This window comes from Diaporthe citri (genome assembly GCF_014595645.1).
Source record: "Diaporthe citri strain NFHF-8-4 chromosome Unknown scaffold_2, whole genome shotgun sequence".
Taxonomy (NCBI): domain Eukaryota; kingdom Fungi; phylum Ascomycota; class Sordariomycetes; order Diaporthales; family Diaporthaceae; genus Diaporthe; species Diaporthe citri.
This window is the reverse complement of record NW_025064847.1, coordinates 5,418,038-5,438,779: the sequence shown is the minus strand read 5'-3', so window position 1 is coordinate 5,438,779 and position 20,742 is coordinate 5,418,038. Positions and strand designations below refer to the sequence as shown.

The window sequence follows — 20,742 nt, the reverse complement described above, 5'->3', positions numbered from 1 at the left end:
CGGGCGGGTTGTGTCCACCCCCACCTTCCTCGAGTCGCCAATCGAGTGTGGCCCACACAAGCTCTCCTGCTGCGTTTGGCAAGTTTCAGAGCGTCTCCAGGGGCGGGCTGCACCACCCAGGGACTAACACACCAAGACTTCAGCCTATCACGCTGACGTCCCCTCGGCTCGGGCCATAGACAGGTACTGAACACAGAGACACCATAAAATATCCAAGCAATTTTAGTCGCAGGACTGAGGGGATCATCGTATATATACTGTCAAGCCGGTCGAGCAATCAGTCGATGAAGCCTTTTTTCGTGCTCATTTTTGGTTCTGGAGTGTTGTAAATAGACTTTTAAGTGCGCCGTTGGGTGCCCGTTGGCTGCATTGACCTCTTTCCAGGCCCTGAGTCCAATTCGTTGTGTGGGTTGCTTCGGCACAAGCTCAATTGACGAATGTCCACTCGAGCCATTATGGACGAACACCGTTGAAGTTGCATGAATGAATGCTTTCGCACCGCACGACCATCGTTATGTCGCATAGGCAAGAAGGAGCCATACAAGTACAGAGCCACGGATTATTCCAAGCTTGAAATGCAAGATCCTCCAGCTCAAGTTCAATGTCTGAGAAGCTGCAGGCATTCTTATCGATACGGTCAGTAACGGGTGTTTTCCCAAAATCCGCCCCACTTTGAGAACAAACGGCTCGTCCCTATATGTACGAGTCGGTGCTTAAATAGGTCTCTCTTCAAGCAAGTTGATTGACACCCGGGTCTTGGATGAGAGCCTCGACGTCCCTCACGGTCGCTGACCTGCACATGCTATTCCGTTGAACAAGGAGCCCCCCAGAGCAGTCTCCACCCTCGTCCGTCTCACAAACCCCACCACCCCCCACCGCGACCTCTCTTGTGCAGCACAGCAGTACTCCCATTGCACCGCCGTCCCTGAACGGTGCGGTGCGCAGGCTGAGACAATCTTTTGGCCGGGGCTGTTTGCCGGTCGCCATGTTGACTGCACAGCAAGATGGAGCCCCTACCACTGCCATCAAACCTGGACGAGGCCGAGTCGGTGAGTGTCTCCCACCTTCGGTACCGCACCAAGCAAAACGTGCCCACATGCTCACTTCTTCCAGTTGATATTGGCGCTGTACCGGCCAGCGCCGCCTGAGGTAATCTCACGGACCCAGGACGCACTGCAGCGCCTCCAGCGCTCACAGCTGGGATGGCAATTCGCACACGGCATGCTGGAGCGCCCGGACGACCAGGTCAAGTTCTTCGGCGCCCTCACCATCATCATCAAGCTCAACACCGAGAGTTCGGCCCTGGCCGAGGACGATGCGAGGCAGCTGCTCCAGAGCCTGATCGGCTGGCTCGTCCGGTCCCTGGCCGACGGCAGCGGCGCCCTCGTCATCCGCAAGCTGGCCTCCGCCCTCGTCACCTTCTTCATCCACTTCCCCCACCTCTGGCCGGGATGCGTGCACCACCTGCTCTACTGCTTCGACGCTGGCCGTGCGGTGCCAAGGGATGAGGCTAAGAATGCCCCTACTTCGGCCCTGCTCGCCGCCCTTGATGAGACGAGGTTGATGGCTGCTATCTGGTTCATTACTGTGTTCGTCGAGGAGATTGCAAAGACCGAGATGAAGTCACAAAAATAGTAGGTCGCATGTCTCGGCGTGGTCGCCCTAATTTGCTAATTTGCTGCAGCTTAGCAGTACATGAAAGCCTTGCCCAGAACTCAGACGATGTGACAGCCCTCTTGGCTTGTGGGCTATGCAATACCTCTCCCAGCGGCATCAGGATTCGCGAAGAGACGATCAAATGTTTGCAGGTAGGTTTTGACATAGACTGAGAGGAGGAACGGGGTCTGGCAAAGCACTTGCCATTCGGCCTTGTTCAGAGTTCGGGTGGGATCGCTAACAGGCAATGCAGTCTTGGATTCTCTACGAACAGCGGCTTCCATCGTCCGACGACACGCTGACCAAGCCTCTGCGCAATCTTATAATCCCAGCACTGGAATGCATACAAACCGAAGAGCTGACCGAGACGACAATGGAGCTGTTCATCGACATCCTTCAGAACTATTCTGGTTTCCTGAGAGACGAGCATTACGAAGCCCTCTTTGCCTTGTTTGAGAGTGACTGGTCCAGAGATCGCTATATGCAGCTTTCTTCCGGTGACTTCGACTTTGCCTTCACGCAATACGGCATTCTGATGATTGCTTTCGGCGACGCAAAAGTGCAGACCCTTATGGAAGACGTGGACGAGCGATCGCATAGGATGCTTCAGAGACTTTGCGGCCTTCTGAACTGCAGTGGCGTTCTTGTTGCGGAGGACAAAATCTTTGTTTCCGCCCTCGAATTCTGGGCCACATATGTCGAGACTCTGACGGATACAGTCTATTTGGAGGAGGCGACGGCTTACAGCTGGTTGCCTTTTGCCATGAGCCAGGTCATGGACGCTATCTCACACTGCTATGGCAAGATTCAGCTCGTCGATCATCCTACATGGAGCGAGATGGACTCCAATGATAGAGCTGGCTGGATCGAGGCCAGGAAAGACGTCGCCGATTTCTTGCTGGCGGTCTGGACTCTCAAGGGGAACTCCCTTGTGAGTACATTCGTTGATCTGCTTCTCCAAGCCTTGCCCGCCCGAGACTGGGCCCAGATCGAGACCTCCCTCTTCTGTCTTGGAGCGATCAGCGACTGTGTTGGGGACAGCGGAGACTGTGACCAAGACCTGCACAAGGTCTTCTCTTCTGAGTTGTTTCAACTCGTTGGCCCAGGACCGGCCAGGGCAACAATACCGCCTCGCTTATTGCAGACAAGCCTGTCTACAATTGAGCGATTCTCTGATTTCTTCGAGCGTCACCAGCAGTACCTCCCTGCAGCTCTCGAACTCCTCTTTAATGTTGTTGGCGAGGACGGCGCACTTGGAGGCTCTTCCTCCAAGTCAATAATGACGCTATGCTCTTCCTGTCGATCTTTGCTCAAGGACCACATCGAGGGTTTCCTCCAGCATTATCGTCGCATCCACGGCCTAGGAATCGACTCAATCGCAGAGGAGAGGATTATGACCGGTGTCGCTTCCATAGTCCAGGCGATCCCGGAAGAAGAGCGAAGACTGGGCTACCTTGAAGATCTCATCGCTTTACTTAACAATGATACCCAGCACTGCCTGCGCCTGAAAGAGCATCCACATTTGGCGAATGAACCGGACATGAAGTCATGGGTCGAGACCAGGCTTCGAGCTGATATCCTGTCACAGAAACATGCGCCAGCATCCGTGGATGAAGCTGCTCTCATAATAGCAGAAAGGATTTTGAGGAGCGTAGCAAGCATGGCCAAGGGCATGCAGAGCCTCTCTGAATCGCCTATTGAGCTAGATACTGAGGAGGAGAGGGTGCCGCAAATCAGCAACGAGCGCCTTTTGGGCATTCAGAACCATATTGTGACTATGGTCAGCCAAGTACACCAGGCCTTCGGCCATAGTGGTGAGGTGACAGAGACAATCTGCAACATCTTCCGAGCAGGCTTCTCCGAGACAGAAGCCGGCCCCTTCGTCTTTCCTCCAGCTCTTGTCATTCAATTCTTTACGCAAAACGGACCCAACAGCCCTAGGATAGGCACCATGATCAGCACGATGTGCTCTTTCGTGAGCTCCTTGAGCAATCGACCCAGAGCACAGGTCCTGGAGTGCCTCGCTGCTCTACTACCATGGGTGCTTGGCCTGTTGAAGGCGATATCGGGTGAGTACCAATCCAAAGACCAAACGAGAGCTACAAAACTCTGACCTTCACAAGAACCCGACAATGATCCCGATTTGACGCAAAGCGGTATTGACTTCTTGAATCGCATCATGTCGCGGTACCCCGAGGCCCTCCTACAGCTCCAGCCGACCAGTGATCTCGAATTCTTCTTCATGTTCGCGCTTAGAGTACTGGACGGAAAAGAGCCCCTACCGAAGGGTAGTGCCTGTGACTTCTGGGTATGTACTTCCACAATCCACCTTGCAACCCCTCGTGCTCAGATTGGAGAGATCGTGGCTGACCAGTCACAAGTCTGCATTCGTTGCCATCAAGAGCGACGACGCTTCGGTGCAAGCCTGGTTCAGCAACGCCCTAGAACACCTCGGACCTCTCTTGACGCGGTCACTTGTGCAGAATATCGGCGGAAACGCCTCACGTAGTGAGCTGGACAAGCTGAGTGACCCGCTGAAGAAGCTTGTCGTCCAGCACCCCCGGGCGAAGCAGTGGCTCGAGGCTGCTCTGCTCGACCCGTCGTTCCCCAGCACGAAGGTGACCGGTGAGGACAAGTCCATGTTCGCGAAGAAGATCATCAAGTAGGTCATCCTTTTCTCAACCTCGGTGTTTGTCCATCTTCAGGATATCAATTTGCTAATCCGGTTGTGTAGCCTGAGAGGAGCGAGGCAGACAAACAGTGTTGTCAGGGACTTTTGGTTGGCGTCAAGAGGCTCAAGTTTTGCGTATGCATCTTGACACTGATATGTTTGTCGTTGGCATATGGGAATGAACCTCTGATACAGATGGTCTGGGAAGATAGATAGGGAAGAATGAGATGCAAATCATAGATACCTCACATAGTAGCATATGCAGATGATTCCAACGCCCGTAATATTTGCCTGCTAGAATTGCTTTAAACATTTCTTTGGTTGTGTCTAGAAGTACAAGTATTCGAACGCGCGTTATTCCAATCAGGATGACGACAAATGTTCCTGGCATACATATGCACATGTCCTCATCCGTGTCCCAGTGATTTTTGACGTGAAGTAGGATGGAAATATGATACGCTGAGTATACAGAGCTGTATATCTTTTTACATATCTTACACCAAGCAAGACAAGTTGCTAAAACCCCACGGCCTCCTTGACAAGCTTCATCGTGGCGTCCGCACTCGCCCTGGCCTTCTCGGCACCCCGGGCCTCGATCTCATCCAGCTCCTTCCCATCACTACTGCCCAGCAGCTCCATGTACCTCTCACGTATATCCCTCAGCTCGGCGACGACCGCGTCCGCCGTCCTCTCCTTGAGCGCCTTGAGCGGGTGCTGCGAGCCCGCAAAATCCCCGGCCACCTCCTCCGGGGTCCTTGCCCCCTTCCCCTCCCCGAGGATGGCCAGGATCTCCAGCAGGTTCGACACCCCCGGGCGCGCCGCCGGGTCGTAGCTGACGAACCCGCTCTGCGAGTCCGTCACGGCGCGCATGACCTTCTTCTTGATGTCCCCCGGCGCGTCGGTGATCAGCACCCGGCTCGCGGCGTTGGCGTCCGACTTGCTCATCTTCTTTGTGGGGTCCGTCAGGCTCATGACGCGCCGCGCCGGGCTGACGATGGTCTCTGGCGGGACCAGCACGCGCCGCTGGCCCCCGCCAGCGCCGTAGGTGTGGTTGAACCCGGCGGCGCACTCGCGCGCGAACTCGAGGTGCTGCCGCTGGTCCTCGCCGACGGGGACGTGCGTGGCGCGGTGGACGAGGATGTCGGCGGCCTGGAGGACGGGGTAGGAGAAGAGGCCGAGCTTGAGGGCGGCGGCGGACTTGCTGTTGCCACCACCACCCTGTTGGGAGTCCTCGCCGTCACCAGCCGGCAGGGCCGACGCGTCGTCCGGCAGCGACAGCTTGCTCTTCCACTGCGTCATGCGCGACAGGTAGCCCATGGACGCGGTGCACGAGAGCACCCACATGAGCTCGGCGTGAGCGGGCACCGACGACTGGTGGAAGATTGTGCTGCGCGCCGGGTCCAGCCCCACGGCCAGCAGGGCGGCGAGCATCTCGCGCCGCCACCGCCGCAGCTGGGCCGCCTCCTGCGGCAGCGTGATGGCGTGCAGGTCCACCACCGAGAACAGCAGCCGCGTCGGGGTGGTGCCGCCGACGTCGCTGGCCGCTGCCTCGTTCTGCAGCGCGACCCACTGCGACAGCGCGCCGAGGTAGTTGCCCAGGTGTGGCACGCCCGTGGGCTGGATGCCTGAGAAGATCACCTTTGGGTTCGCATGGCTTGGAGATGTGGTGGTGGTGGTGGTGGTGGTGGTGGTGGTGTTGGTAGTTGAGGCTGGGCGGCGCTGCTGAGAACAGCTTTGTGGGGGTTGTGGTTGTGTGGGCGCGTGTACATTGCTAGATGATGCGACTTGGGCGGCCCTCACTAGAGACCTAAGTGTCAATGTTCTCCGTGTCCGCCTGCACAGCATTATGTTGTTGAGTCGCTCATCCGAGCAGTCTACTCGGTGGTGTGGTGTGATTTTGGAATTGAGGCGCTCTTTTTGGGAGGTTGCGCTTGAATGGTCTCGAGGTTCAATTGCAGTGCGCCGAGATTTCACCTGGGCTCTCAACTGCCCAAATCTATACAGGCTGGGTTATGCCAACGGTCAGAAACACGAGGTTTGAAACCCCATTTCATCAAGAATGCAATAATTTCAGTATCAGCGCGGGGCAATTTCTTGCTGCGGCAAATGTTCTGAACCTTTGAGGCGCTGGCGGTGTATTCAGCCATCCTAGAGGCCTCTGCAACATTGACTGCGTACGAATCTGTGTACCACAAATATAATACATTTTTCTTCATTTACAGTATATCTACCGACCTCCGGCCAACTTGTACCTCTGGCTAGTGAGGATCTCATCCACCTTCTCAACCGTCGCAATTTCCCTGTCCTGGCCCAAGAGGTTGTATTTCTCATCGATCAAGGGTTTGGCCTCCTCATATGCCTGGTCTAATTCTTTGGCGACATCTGCGCAGCCGAATCAGTACATAAAACGAAGTCAACATTTCACATAGAAAATAGCGAGACTTACCAAGGCTGCTGAACTCCCACATGTTGGCCTTCATACCCACACCCGCCTGCTGGTGCTTCTGCAGGAACGCCAGCCAGATCTGCACAGTCTCCGGGTGTCCGTCTCGGATCTGGATGAGTCTGCGGCGCGTGATACGCTCAAAGTTCTCCTGCGATTTTTTGAAGATGAAACTGGACTTGGGCACCGTCCACCTCTGGATGATCTTGGGCAGCGGGGTGGGGCCGTACGCGGGCAGGCCCAGGTAGTATGCCGCGCGCAGGGCAAAGTCGCAGAACGACTCTAGCGGCCGGATGCTGTAGGATCGCAGCTGCAGGTTGCAAGAGGGCACGTTATACTTTGCTTGCCGGCGGAGCGGTTGCAGGTAGAAAGCCTGCACGTTGCGCGGTAGCCGAGACGGCTCGTCTGGCACGTCCTCCTCCTCCGTGGTCTCAACTAACTGGGCGGCCTTCTCCTCCGTCTTATCCCCCAGTTCTTTCTCCACTGCTGCCTTCAGTCTGTCGTGCTTTGATTGACTCGGTTCCTTTTGAGCGACTGCAGCCGAGGAATCGCTGTGGCTGGCCGACTCCTGTAGCGGTGTCTTGTCGAGCTCGCTCGTCGCGATCTTCTCATTGACAACCTCCTGGGCTTCTGTTGCCGTCAAGGTCACAGGTTCAGAGAGTTCGGCCTCACCGCTTCCCACCTCCTCAGTTTCTCGCACTTCTTCCGCAGCCTTTACAACCTCGTCTGAGAGTGCAGCTGGTGTCTCCGCAGTCTCCGCCGAGCCGGTTGCGACAGATTCACCCTCGATCGTGGCCGCAGTGGTGGTATCTGGCTCCTTTACGGCCTCTGGGGCCTGGCTCTGCGATGCGACAGCTGCGGCCTCGTGAGCCTCCTGGCCTCGGGACTGGACCTCTCCCAAGACCTCTTCGGTCGCGGCAGAAGGGCTCATGTCATGTGGCGCGTTGTCCGCTGAATCCTCGAGGATCGTTTCGACCTGTTGTGCTGCACGACGTCCTTCACCCAGCTCTTCGAATTCCTGGAGGCCTGCCTGGATCTGCGCGGACAAAGTCTCCACCTCTTGCATTTTAGACCTGACAAATGCGTCGTCCGGCCGTGGGGCTAGGGTTTCCTCTTGCTTCTGCGTTGCAGCAGCCTCGGCCGCCTCGATTTGCTGCGCTACTACTTCCGAAATGCCAGCCTCGATCTCAGCGCTCGCGGTCTTGACTTGCTGAAACGCAGACTTGAAGGCATCGTTGAACCTCGGCAGGGCGGCTTCTTTGGAGCCTGATGGCTCGATCCCGCCGATTTCAGCTTCTGCGACCGGCTCCCCAGGGATTACATAGGCGAATTCGGTCGGCTCGGCCTGCTGGACTTCTATCTCGCCTTTCGGGGCTTGTGGCCGCTCTGGAGGTTCCAGGTGCTCTTCTGGGTTGACATCTTGGGCCTCCTCCGCCGGGTTTGTCGGCGCCGATCCCTGGGTATCGGGGGACGATTCCTTCGCAGGCTCCTCGGCAGAGCTGTCCGGTTTCGGGGTTTGGTCTTTGGTTCTGCACAACACACACATATCAGCGATAGATTCCCTGTCTTCTCCCAGGCCTGATCTCCGTATATTTTGCGTACATCGACGAGTTGCAGCGGAGCTGAGGGCGGAGCTGTGAGGCTCGGACGTAGTAGGGTGTGCGGATCGGACGAGAGGGCACAAGTTGCTAATTGAACCAGGTCAGCATTCGCAGAGCCTCGATTCGCTTTGCATTTTAAGAGACCTACCAGCCGCCTCTGCAATATGGCCCTCAGCGGCCGTAATACGGGTGGCGCATTCATCTCTGCATGATCTTGAACGGGGGACGCAGAGTGCGGATCATCAAGCTCCAGAAAGTTTGTGCTTTGGCTTGGGTGGGTATCGATTACAACCCCAACCCTGCCTAGAACCTGATGTGAAAATCTACTCTCTGGCAGGCAAAGCCGATGACAGTTACGAGAGCACAGTCATGGACTCCGGGGTGTGCACAAGATCAAATTCAAGAACAGTTTATGAATCTGAATTCAATTCTGCTTGCGGCTTTCTGTCTGCTTCTATCTCAAGAGCTGCAGGTGCCGGCCATGCCCCGCTGAAGCTCCTCATCTGGATGATGATGCAGCATCCGGTGTGCTGAGTTGTTCTCCCACCTTTGGCCACATGGTCATGACTGCTCCCTCCTGCTTTTACCGCGGTGTGAAAACAGTCGACCTTTCGCTTCGTGGCAAGCCTGACCGTCTGGCCAGGGCTCAAGCCTGCCGTGCGTACGAGCTAATTGTTGACCTGCCGTCATGCTCTGCCCGGATGACCACGCTGGCCATGATGCTCATGCTCTGTAAACATAGGGCTGGGCAGGTCCAACGGCGCAGGTCGATATCCAACTGTGTAGTGATCTTGCCTCCATCAAGTGCTCTGCGGAAACAGAGAATTTTGACGGTCAAGACTCCGAATTTCAGCCTTTCTTCCTCCTGGCTGCCATCAGCCTCTTGTAATGGCCCTTCTTGCCACTCATCTTCTTTTCCTGAATCTTCTGGTATCTGTCCTTGAACTTGCCATCCGACTCTCCAGTGGCCAGAACCTCCTCAACGAGGGTGCGCTTCCTCTCCTTCCTTGTCAGTCGTCCATTGTGGTGCTCCAGCGGTCCTTCGACCAAGGTTCCGACCTGCGAAAACGTGGGGATAAAATCCTTTCGGGAATCCTTCTTGAAAAACCGTTTTCTGTCGACGACGCCCCTCATCCTTAACAACTGAAATTCACGCTTCACCTTGGGGTCGGAAACATCAGTGCGCGGCATGTAGTGCCAAGCGGCGCCAGCGTTGTCCGGCAGAGACTGTTCATCAGTTAGCGAGCTGATCGAGACGACGACGAGCAAGACACAGGATGAGAGGTTTTCCTAATCAGAGTAACTACGACAATGAAAATCATGGATGGTGCAGGATCCGCCCCCATAACGGGTGCTCGTCGCCGCGTCATTCGAGTTTGGGATAAGATTTCCTCATATAGGAGTAGCGGATGGGAAGTGGAAGTGGGCGCGTACCTTCTTGTCGGACTTCAACTGGGGTACCCGAGGCGCCAGCTCAGGCTTTCTGTCAGTCTCCTTGCCGGCCTTGCCAACCAACGCCGCGGAGGTGATGGTGCTTCGGGGGCGAGCGTGAGTCTGCTGCTTGCCGTTGACGGCAACAGTCTGGTCAGCCGGCTTGCTGGCCAGTGAGAGCTCGGCAGAGCTCAAGAGTTGCTCTATGTCATGATCAGACAAATCAACGGCCGCCATAGTGAACGCTGTGAGTTTGTCCGTTCGACGGTGAAGGGAAGGGAAGGGAAGAGAATGAAGGGTCTGACGGCTAAAGATTTCGAAATTTTGAGGACGGAGTTGCGAAAAAAAAAGGCACCAGGATAGCACGGGCCACTTCTTAGGTTCGTATGTCTTTGAAAGGGAGCTAGACCAAAACGGCTAGCTGCCTCAGGGAACATGTCTGAAGGTACAGAGGTACTTGATACTTGTCAGGCCGGACTTGGAGATGCCGTCGGTGAGGTCACTGAAGGGAAACTGTGTGGCATCTCAACACGTCTCCAAGACCTCCACGGACACCCAAGCCCCCCCTGATCTGGTCTGCCACACTTTGCCAGCTGTCATATAGCCATGGATGCGCTACTGTAGCTGCAGGTGCTGCAGGTTTGGATTGTGAGGCTGCTTGAGATGGGGAACACGGACCGTCTGTGTCTACGTCGCAAGCGCTGGCATGTCATGTTGGTCAGAGAGGTGTGTGTGAGAGGTGTGGTGAACTGGGTGCAGAGCAGTGTGTGGTTGAGACCGAGGGAAGGGGCATCGGGTTGATGGAATACCTTAGGTGTCGGAGGTGCTGTGCCTGGGGGCGGGCGTGTTGAGTCCCATTTTCACTCCGGCTTGATGCCCAACCCTGCTGCTGGCCCTGACCGCCCCTCATACTTCAATCGTCATATTCCCTTCTAGAGTACATAGTAGTCGTCGGATTCCAGGTCTCAGCCCTGCCGATTTCGTCACGATCTTTTTGTCCAGCGAAGATCTTGGAGACGCGAAAAAAGCATATAAAAACCGTATGTTCGCCTGCGTGGGGACCTTCCGTCTCACACCTTGCTTGGGTGGACGACCCGGAACAGCCCCTCACACACCTTCCACCTGCTGCCCACTGCTCCCCTCCCCTCTTCCTAGCTTGCCCGCGCTAGCTGACTGGCCCGAGTTCGTCCTCTAAAACAGACGAGCTTCTCAGGCAAACTCCACCTTGGTCACCCATTCGCTACTCCGTACTTCAACTCAAAAGCCACCCCAGCCAATCAATTGACCGGTCGCATCGCAGCTATCGAGTAAGGTGAGTTCATCGATCCGGCCCATCCATAGAGCTTCCCAAAGATGGCGTCGGGACCCTGGAGACCAACGAGCGCGCGGCGCAACCGGTAGCGCGCCTGTTGCGCCTTGCAACTCGAGTCAACAGTCAAAGAAAACATCAAGTCGCCGCCGAGGCGCAAACATGCAGGCGCTCGGGTGCGAGCCACGGGAACGCTGGGCAGCGGACCAGCTCGAGCTGCGTCTGACGCGCCAAATGCGCCGCCCACAGTGAACCAGTGCTGATTGCTGTCTCTTTTTTCGCGCAACACAGGACTCGAAGCCGAGATCGTCGCCAAACTCGAGTCACCCGTTCTCTTGTGCATCGTGAACCCACCGGATCCTACAATCGCGCGACGGTCCGACCTCTTTATAAGTCGACTTCACGCACCACCAACCAACCAACCAACCAACCAACCACCCAGCCACCTCCCCCCTTCAGTTTTCCGTTGTCGCGTCGTTGTCGTCGCATTTCCATCCCATCATGGACCCTTCCCAGAACCAGCAGCAAGGGCAACAGCAACAGGCCAGGCCGGTATACGACACCAGCCACGGTGGACACTATGGTAAGCTACATAACTAGGCCTCCACCTCATGCGACCAGCCAGGAAGATGCTGACGGTGCGACACAAATCAGGCGCGAGCGCAGCGGTTTGTTTGCCCTCCCCCAAGAAACGACTGGTCGTTCTTAGCCGACTCCACCACTAACACCAGCTCGCAAACTACTAGCTGTCCGCCCAGGGTTATGCGCCGGCCGAGCTCTACACGGGGCCTTGGGCGAACGTTCACCAGGGCCTCAATGGGCAGTACAAGGATATCCTGACGACATACTGGCAGCAGACGATCAACCACCTCGAGAGCGACTCCCACGACTACAAGCTCCACCAGCTGCCGCTCGCACGTATAAAGAAGGTCATGAAGGCGGACCCAGAGGTCAAGATGATTAGCGCTGAGGCGCCGATACTGTTCGCCAAGGGTTGTGATATCTTCATTACGGAGCTGACTATGCGAGCATGGATTCACGCCGAGGAGAACAAGCGACGAACCCTGCAGCGGTCCGACATCGCTTCGGCACTCGCCAAGTCCGACATGTTCGACTTCCTCATTGACATTGTCCCCCGCGAGGAGGCAGCATCGCACTCTAAAAGGCAGGCTGGCCAGCAGCAGGCCGGCCAGGGTGTGCCGCAGGCAGCTCAGGCCTTGCCCGGACAGCACGTCCAAGCAAACCACGCACAGCACCCCATGGGTCCGACGGACTATGGCATGCCCGGCCACGCCCTCGGCACGGAGGCCGACTACCGTCAACCGCCTAACATGTACCCTGGACAAGTCGCCCCCAACCCTCAGGCTGCATACGGTCAGGCACAGGCTCCTATGTATGGCGAGATGCCCCCCATGTACGGCTATGAAGCCATGCAGCCACAACAAGTAAGTCCCCCTGTCTCATCCCCCATTGTTTGTCGTTCGTTCGCCTAATCGTTGTCTTTCTGCATGCACCACAAATGCCACCACCTGAGGAATATAATTCTTAACATGCTTCGTCTCGACCAGAGCGCCTGAAAAGCCCGCCCCGAGAGAGAGAGAAAGGAAGAATAGACGGATACCCTCGTGTCTTGATTTTGCTATTTTTTGATGCTTGAAACAACAGGACGTTACCCCACCACCAGCCTGACGCGGGTCGATTGGTTTGGCGTACACGGCAGACAGGATCGGCAGCTTTCGAACATGATCTAAAGGTCAAAAATGAAGTGCCCATCGAGTCGCTACTGAACATGGCGTTATCTTAGTAGAGACAAATTGACGAATTTCTTTGCTTTGCGATTAAGCTGGGCATTCTTCCCCGTGCGAGTATGCCAACTGTCGTAACAGATGGACACACCAGACGGAAAGGTAGCAGTGGCCTTAGCCTGATTGACGAAATACCGCCAGCGGCAAGATCGTACATGCGCTCAGCTCTTAAAGCCGAACCGTGACGAGAAATTGGCCATTGTAGCCGCAGCGCGATTTGGCGCCTCGACCGTGTGCGTGAGCTTCTCGAGCAGGACGGGCCCGTTCATGGCGTTAACGCGGCCGTAGTGCCGGTTCCGCACTGAAATGTCGTAGAAGTCATCCGCGTTCTCGGCCTGCAGCAGCTTGACCGTCTGCTCGAGCTCCTGAAGGACCTCCATGAGCATGAACGAGTTATCGAGTCCTTGAACGAATTCGACCAGACTTTGCACGTCCATGGCCATGGCGGCCACGCCGTTGGGGTTGATAGTCTTGACTTCGGGCTGGAGGGGCAAGGCCTGCAGGGGCGGTTTCGTAAGTACTTTGGTCATGGAGAGAGTCCGTAGCAGGAACGGTCACAAGCTTTGCGACTCACCAGTATTCTTTCGGCGGCATGGTTGAGGGCATCGTAGTAGATGAGCTCCTTGATTTCCCGAGGAAGGCCGAGCAGTGTCGAGTTCATGATGTTCGATAAGTACCTAGTCAGTGTCTGGATGTAGTTGCTCGGCTCGGTTGAAGCGGTTGTTGACATCCTGTATCATCAATTAACACCACCGCGGGCAGGGTAGAATCAGCCTTCACAGTGCTTCTCCCGACTCACCAGTCGTATTCCGCCGTGTCTACCAGGTCGTCAATCTTGGAGTTGACCAGCTCAAAAATACGCTTCTCGGCCGTCTTCTTGTTGTTCCTGAACTGCTCAGTGGCGCTCAGGGTCACAGGCCCACCGGCCGACGTCGAGGATCGAGCCCTGATCAGAAGTTGTTCCAGTTCCTGACACGCGATCTCGAAATGCTCCAAGTTGATGAGAATCTGAACTATCTGACCCAGGTATTGGGAGCTCAGTCGCTCGACTAGCGACTGGCATACCTTCTGGGTCAAGAGCTCATCCAGTGACTGCGAAAGCGAGTCAGAAAATGAGACAGACATTTTATGTCAAGTAAGAATGTTTTTTTACCTTTCTCAACGTGTCGTCAATGACATTGGGGTGCTGGAAGTGGTCATCGGCAAAAAAGTAAAATTGATTGAGGAAATTCCTGATGTCGATGCAGCATAATGGGTACATTTGCGAAAATGGCAGCACACATGGGAAGGTCAGTTCCTCGACCGGCGTGTCCTGCGTGAACCAGCTGACGTTGACGACTTTTTCGTATTCCTCGGCACTGTTGATCGCCATTGGCATGTAGTCATCTGTTGAAACTATCTCTTGGAAGTCCTCACTGAAGCGGCGTTTCAGCAAGTCGGCGTAAGTGTCAAACAAAGTGAGCAGGAAATTATCCAGCATGGTGACTGTATAGCCCCAGCCTTCCATGGATTGAATGAAAAGCGCATAGACCGACTTGATCTTGAGCAGCACTTCCGCGTTGGTGATATTACCTAACGAACGGGATGTAAGAGTGATTGCGGAAGTGCACATGGAGTCCCAAAGCTCCTCCACGTCCACGGCAGACCGCAACTGAGGCACGCGTCGCATCGTTGCCTTTTCGATGACCGCGAAGCCCGCAATGCCTTCCAAGAGACTATTAAGAGACGGCTCTTCTTCACCGTCAACGTGGATCGAGGTCGGTATCAAAAGATCTTTTTGCTGTCGTCTTGTTGCGGCATAGTCGGCACGAAGTTTATCGCTCCGACCAAGAGCTTGGTGAATGTGCAAACATTCAAACAAGGGCTGGAAGTCCACTTGAAGCTCCTCGTTGTCGAGGACGTCGAACTCTTCAGCTTCGTCATAGACAAGTTCGATTGCGGAGTTGAGTTTAAAGTTGCTGAGGGTATCGTTGGTCTCCGATCGTTCCTTGTGCTTTGATCGCCTCATCTCTGTATGATAGAATGTTACCTCACCCAAGAACTGCGAGGTCTCGCGAATGCGAAAGAGCCACGTATTCAAATCGTTCATGACAGCGTCGCCTATTGACTTCTGGGAAGTTGGGATTGACTTTTGAATCATGTCTGCCAGTTGCTGCTGTGTGGCATATTTGTTCTGTATTATGGGGATCAGATGCTCGTTCTGCAGGTCCTCCAGCGACTTCAGGGCGGCGTAGTATCTCTTCTTCCGTATCAACTCATGCGCATTGTTCACTGCGTGCAGTATCTTGAGAGATCCATTCAGCGCATCAGAAGCATCCGCAACGTTCTGCCGGATGGCCCTCTTGTCGACCAGCTTCTGCTTCTGCTCGGCCAGCTCCTGGGTGCTGGACTGTATGGATTGGTTCAACTCGAGGATCTCGGCAGTCAGATTGATGGTGCCCTCGCGGACCTTTTGCAGTTGCGTAACGGAGCTCAGGAACTCCTCGTGCTTGGTCAAGCCGATGTTTTCAATCTCGGCCTCGCGGTCCTCGGCGTAGTGTGAGAGGCTCTGGGCCAGGGAACTGGTTCGATTACTGGTGCTGGCATCTTTCAGGAGCGGGATGAGCTGGTCGAGGAAGTCCAAGTCGGAAGAAGCCAAGATGATCTAGGGAAGCTGTCAGTCGGCAACTCTGGCCGCCGTCCGTCCCCCTGGGCAAGACGGGCCACTGACCTCCCCGACGGCAGAGCCGTAGTCATCAAACGTTTGAGCCCTCCGTGGCATACTGAACCGCTATGGCAGTCGTAGCTACGAGGAGGGAATTTGGATCGCAGGGCTGGCACCAGGTGCGAGGAATGAGGTCGGTCCTCTCCTGTTCAACAGGGAATGGTACGCGATCACAGCATCAGAGGTGCTGCATGCGTTGCGCTGAGGAAAGTATTGGGGGCTCGGGGACAAGTGGCTTGAGAAGAGAGTGGGCTGCTTTTTTATTCTCTCAAGTATGGCCCGCTGTGGTGGCCCTAGATGTTAGCTATCGGTTGGACATGCACTTGGGATGAAGGCACTCTGAGACGGATTCAGTTGGACTGGACTGTTGGCCGGTGCTGAGTACAAGCGCATCATACTTGGGGCGGAATGGACTCCAGGCAGCAGGGATTGATGGCCATGCAGCTGACAGGACAGGGGTCCGAGCATCACCACGGCCCCCAGACGGCTCCCAGCCGCTGCCAGCTGCCTCTGACTACAAGCCTGGCCCATCAGCATGCTGGATGGCCTCACCACTGTCATTTTATGAGATAAGCCTAGATCGAACTAAATGAATACTGTTGGCATTATCATCATAGATCATTAGCTATATGGTTTCTTTTTATGATCATACAAATTGTTCTGTATCGAGGTAGATGCCGGTTCAGCAGAGGCAGTCCCAAGCCGTACCGAACAGCTCCATCAGAATGACCGTTCAGCAACCTCCTTGAACCTCGTCCAGCTGGACTTCAAATAACATAATATACCCAGGTACAGATAACATACAGATCACAAGCTGATCAATGGATAGTTGGCATTCATTCCACTCCGTGATTCCGTCTTGAGATATTACTTTGCGCATCGCCGTGGGCAACAGGGTACAGGTTCTAATGTTCTGGGAACTCCAACGGAGTCCAATGCTTACTGTCCTGGGGAGGTCTATTTATGAAATTGGCACGTGTCGCTTGAATACAGCAGTTTCATTTCCCAGATTATTTGTCTCCCAGGCATGAAACATGGTGCTCACAGAATCCAGAATGCGGGCACCACCCAGAGTTTCGAGCCCACCCTGCGAGAAGAATCAACCATGCCTAGGTACCTAGGTAGTTTTCAACACATGTTCATGTTTGATTTTCAGGGCTGGTTCGAAGTACTGAAGCTCCACGGACATTCTGGGGGGGGGTGGTGGCTCTTACGGTGTTGAAGCAGGCATTCAGAGGGAAGGTGCCTCTGGTGACAGCCACAGTTCGCTGAGGCCGAGAACCAACGAATTTTTAGGCAAACGAGAACGGCAAGGCCAGCCAGCACATTGGCAGTTACTCGTCGATGGTTTTAACTTCCCTCAGTGAATCAAAGTTGGGCTTTCTGCATAGATGGCGGTTCTTTGGTGAATCACTCCTGCCCTTCTTGAGCCCATCTTCGAGCTCAAGCTTCCTTCCTTCCCTCCTTCCCTTCTTTCCGACTTTCGACCTTCCAAAATTTCCTCCTTTCCTTATTCTCTCACGCTTTCCCTGGTATTTGGACTGCACCACCATCGTGATTGCCCTACCTGAACCACCGACAGTCTGGCCATCTGCCTCTTGTTTTGCGTCCCTTCTCCGGTTTCTCTCTAACCTCCGTTTTTGGACTTTTGGATCTGGACCTTTGGACTTTTGGGCATCGATAGCACCACACATCCACCCCGTCTTCCCTCAGGTCTCTCCCTCGAGTGCCGTTTGTCGCCTTCACCAGTCACCTTCCACCTCTTCTTCCCCTGTCACCGACACAAGCACGACTTTCCTTAATCACCTCGGATCTCTCTCAAAGTACCTGCTTTTCTAGCATCACCAACATCCAACAACCTCTATACCACCCTTCGAAACTGCGCCCAACAACCAAGATCACTCGTGGCGCAATGGTTCAGCCGCACGAGGCATTCCATCCGTCTTCGCCGCCCAGCGAGGGCGGTGCTGACTCCTACAACCACGAGGGTACGCCAGACACCCGTCTGACAGCCTTCTCTCCCCTGGAGGAGTCTTCCAAGTCCTCCCGCCTCTTCAGTGCTCTCACCCTGAGCGATGGAAACGACAGAGGTCAGTCCATCGAGTTCCAGAGTCCCACCGGCACTCACCACGTCACCTCACCCACCTCGTTTGGGCCTGGTGCCAGGGACAAGGACCCCTTTGTCAGCTCCCCTCCCGAGAAGCGTCAAACGAAACTGTCAGCTACTGCCTCAACTTTCAAGCCTCTCTCCACCCCGGTTGTTTCCACGCCCGTCGTTGCCTACGGCTCGTCTAGTGTCACTCCCAAGCCTCTCGGACGCACTGTGGCCACAGTTACTGTATGCCCAAAGACCGGTCTGCTGTTGGCGCCGGCCTTGAGCCACAACACGGGCTTGACCCGTTCCTTGCGCGTCTCGTCGCCGGAAGGTGTGTCTGCAGACGCAGTCAGACACTACCTCGAGGTGAGTACGATTAGAACAATGGCTTAGTGATCGAATTTTTAACCTCTTTTGACAGACTCTCGAGGCGTGCAGCGCTCCCTTCCAAGGGCATCCTGACCTTCCGTTCGCCCACGGCCCAAAGGAGGTTTACATCCGTGCCACGAACATCAGAGATGCTTCACGAATTCTGAACGGCTCCAATCGCAAGCCTGACGACTGGAAGATTGAGTGTGTCTCTGCCGAAGACGTCAACAAGGTCTGTTCCTTTCTTCTTTTTTTCCATTTTCCATGTCACACACTGACACGACACCAGTCATGCGGGTATGAGCTGGCCAGCAAGCATGAATGCCAGCAAACCCTTACCATCCTACCCTCTGCTGATCTGAGCGAGTCTCAGATTGAGGCCAACATACTCACGCACTTCAAAGATCGCGGTATCTACGCCTTGGAGCCACAGACCTCCAACATTGCAGACACCCTTCACTGGATCATTGAATTCGACGACCTTGATCCCGCTTGGGTCACCGAGACTATGGACAAGGGCTGGGTCCCGGTAGGCTCTCCGTCTGAGAAAGAGACCGATTAAGCGCCGCTGACTCTATTTCGCAGGTTGCGGACGTTTTCTACATGATGATGTCGCCGTTCGGTCTGGATGGCAAGACTCCACCAGGTGTTAACTGCTGCGCCCAGCTGCACTCGCCCGCCGTGACCAGCACTGGAAGTTTTGATGCCCCGAACGGACTGGACAGCATGCCACTGATGAGCTCGCCATTGGCAATGCAGTCCATGGCTGGAGCTGCATTTCCCCCGGCTCTATCATTTGGCAACCCGATGCACATGACCTCCTGGCCAATATACCCATGGCCCAATGCTGTGCATTCACCGCAGAGCAGCTACCCTGGCTTCATGTCTCCTGGTCCTATTCAAACGGCTACCCCTTCGCAATTCCAGATGTCGCCGATGTCATCGCACCAGTCTCCAGGTGCGGCGTCACCAAAGACAAACATGTTCGGCCGCCCATCTCCGACCTTTCAGCGCTCTGAGGGACGTCGAAACGCTGCCATGCGTATCAATCGCACTCAGTTCAGCCCTCCAAGCCCTCATCACAACCACGTCGACATCAATAGAATCAAAGCAGGCACTGATGTCCGCACCACAGTAAGTCTGAAACTGCCCCATGTCAAGTACCGTATTGGCTTATGACCACAGATCATGCTCCGCAATATCCCCAACAAGGTGGACCAAAAGATGCTCAAGCGCATCGTCGACGAGTCAAGTTGGGGCAAATACGACTTCATGTACCTGAGAATTGACTTCGCCAACGACTGCAATGTTGGCTACGCATTCATCAACTTTGTCGACCCCCTCGACATCATTGATTTCGTCAACAAGCGGGCCAACAAGCGGTGGAACTGCTTCAGAAGCGACAAGATCGCCGAGATCTCGTACGCCAGTAAGCTTTTGTGCTAATTGGGAGTCTTGAACTGGTACTGACGCGCAATCAGCCATCCAGGGCAAGGACTGCCTTGTTCAGAAGTTTCGAAACAGCTCTGTGATGTTGGAGGCACACCACTACCGCCCCAAAGTAAGGCAACTCCATCGATGAGGTGTTGCACTTCGGAAATGCTAACGTAAGCAGCTCTATTACACCACGAATGGTCCCGTGCCAGAGTTGGCTGGTATCGAGGAGATCTTCCCAGTGCCAGACAATCAGTCGAAGATGAAGCGAAGCTGTGAGAACGCGGAGCATGTTGGTGAGTAGAAGGATTTACCATTTGTGCTTAAAGACCAAGTTACTAAACTCGTCCCACCCTGAAGGCCTTTTCACACCCAATGCTGGCCAACAGTTCCGTGATGAGCAGCGCCACCGCAGATCCCAGTAAGTTGTATCTGTTGAAGCATTGCATCTCCAGGTGGCTGACAGGTACAGATACGATCGAGGTACTCGGCTTGCGGCACTTGAAGAGTGTGACACTTTCGACGTGTACCCTCAAGAGGCCGTCCACTAGCTTGCCTGTCACCTGGGAAGCCACTCGAGCCACGGTGTCGTCAAAAGAATCCACCAGACTCTCTTGCTATTTATGGGTTGACGCTGAGCTGCGGTGCAGATTTTGACAAGTTTGGCAATGTTTTCAGCACCAAGAGTTATCTTTTGCTTCTCTGCCTTCCTCTTTTTTGCCAAATGCTTGTGTGACTCGATCAAGCGTTTTACAAATCTTCAAAATCTTGATGAGGCGCGCTTGCTCACACGCTCTGCATCTTCTTCTAATCGGTGTGCTACATAATGGCAACACCTGCAGAATTGAGTGTCTTGGCCTAGGAGCCAGTTGGGGGTTGGCGATACGTCTGGCAAAGCAGGAAAGACATCAACCCACGTGCGTCGTTCTATGTCGATGGCATCAGTTTCATAGAACTTGGAGGGTAGTCACCGCTGGAATGTAGCCTAGCTCAAGTCAATTTTCCATTGGCTTGCACGCAATAAATTCTATATTGCCCCGGATGTCTGTTCAGCTTCCGCCGTGTCGTGCTAGTGATCTCGCGCTGCGTCAAGAGGTATACGTCGTTGGCCATTCTGGCGTTTCTGCAAGCAACCGTGGTTTAGACTCGACCTTGCCTACGGTCTGGACGATGTCGACTCAGGGCTTCCATAATCCGCGGCAGGCGAGCGTACCCCAGCCTGAC

At 54.9% G+C, this 20,742-nt stretch overlaps 6 protein-coding genes across 6 annotated transcripts; 3 read left to right on the top strand and 3 right to left on the bottom strand.

Annotated features, from left to right (window-relative positions):
- Positions 1-1,004: 1,004 nt before the first annotated feature.
- On the top strand, positions 1,005-4,322 carry INS49_007048 (uncharacterized protein; the record flags this gene model as incomplete). The annotated part of the gene is made up of 6 exons (XM_043167813.1): positions 1,005-1,049; positions 1,114-1,634; positions 1,685-1,808; positions 1,910-3,725; positions 3,780-3,964; positions 4,038-4,322. The coding sequence occupies 6 exons, from the start codon at positions 1,005-1,007 to the stop codon at positions 4,320-4,322; spliced, it is 2,976 nt and encodes a 991-aa protein (XP_043028957.1).
- A 521-nt stretch (positions 4,323-4,843) lies between these two features.
- Positions 4,844-8,573, bottom strand: INS49_007047 (uncharacterized protein; the record flags this gene model as incomplete). The annotated part of the gene is made up of 6 exons (XM_043167812.1): positions 4,844-6,046; positions 6,445-6,509; positions 6,563-6,709; positions 6,774-8,299; positions 8,373-8,458; positions 8,520-8,573. 6 exons carry the CDS (start codon positions 8,571-8,573, stop codon positions 4,844-4,846), a joined length of 3,081 nt encoding a protein of 1,026 aa, XP_043028956.1.
- Positions 8,574-9,220: 647 nt separating this feature from the next.
- On the bottom strand, positions 9,221-10,039 carry INS49_007046 (uncharacterized protein; the record flags this gene model as incomplete). Its single annotated transcript, XM_043167811.1, has 2 exons — positions 9,221-9,598; positions 9,806-10,039. The coding sequence occupies 2 exons, from the start codon at positions 10,037-10,039 to the stop codon at positions 9,221-9,223; spliced, it is 612 nt and encodes a 203-aa protein (XP_043028955.1).
- Positions 10,040-11,612: 1,573 nt separating this feature from the next.
- Positions 11,613-12,688, top strand: INS49_007045 (uncharacterized protein; the record flags this gene model as incomplete). Its single annotated transcript, XM_043167810.1, has 4 exons — positions 11,613-11,694; positions 11,766-11,779; positions 11,858-12,556; positions 12,680-12,688. 4 exons carry the CDS (start codon positions 11,613-11,615, stop codon positions 12,686-12,688), a joined length of 804 nt encoding a protein of 267 aa, XP_043028954.1.
- A 389-nt stretch (positions 12,689-13,077) lies between these two features.
- On the bottom strand, positions 13,078-15,677 carry INS49_007044 (uncharacterized protein; the record flags this gene model as incomplete). Its single annotated transcript, XM_043167809.1, has 5 exons — positions 13,078-13,413; positions 13,491-13,647; positions 13,716-14,008; positions 14,070-15,560; positions 15,627-15,677. 5 exons carry the CDS (start codon positions 15,675-15,677, stop codon positions 13,078-13,080), a joined length of 2,328 nt encoding a protein of 775 aa, XP_043028953.1.
- Positions 15,678-17,532: 1,855 nt separating this feature from the next.
- On the top strand, positions 17,533-20,069 carry INS49_007043 (uncharacterized protein; the record flags this gene model as incomplete). The annotated part of the gene is made up of 9 exons (XM_043167808.1): positions 17,533-18,081; positions 18,137-18,316; positions 18,374-18,613; positions 18,670-19,218; positions 19,270-19,513; positions 19,566-19,645; positions 19,700-19,814; positions 19,879-19,939; positions 19,991-20,069. The coding sequence occupies 9 exons, from the start codon at positions 17,533-17,535 to the stop codon at positions 20,067-20,069; spliced, it is 2,097 nt and encodes a 698-aa protein (XP_043028952.1).
- Between the last annotated feature and the right edge of the window lie 673 nt (positions 20,070-20,742).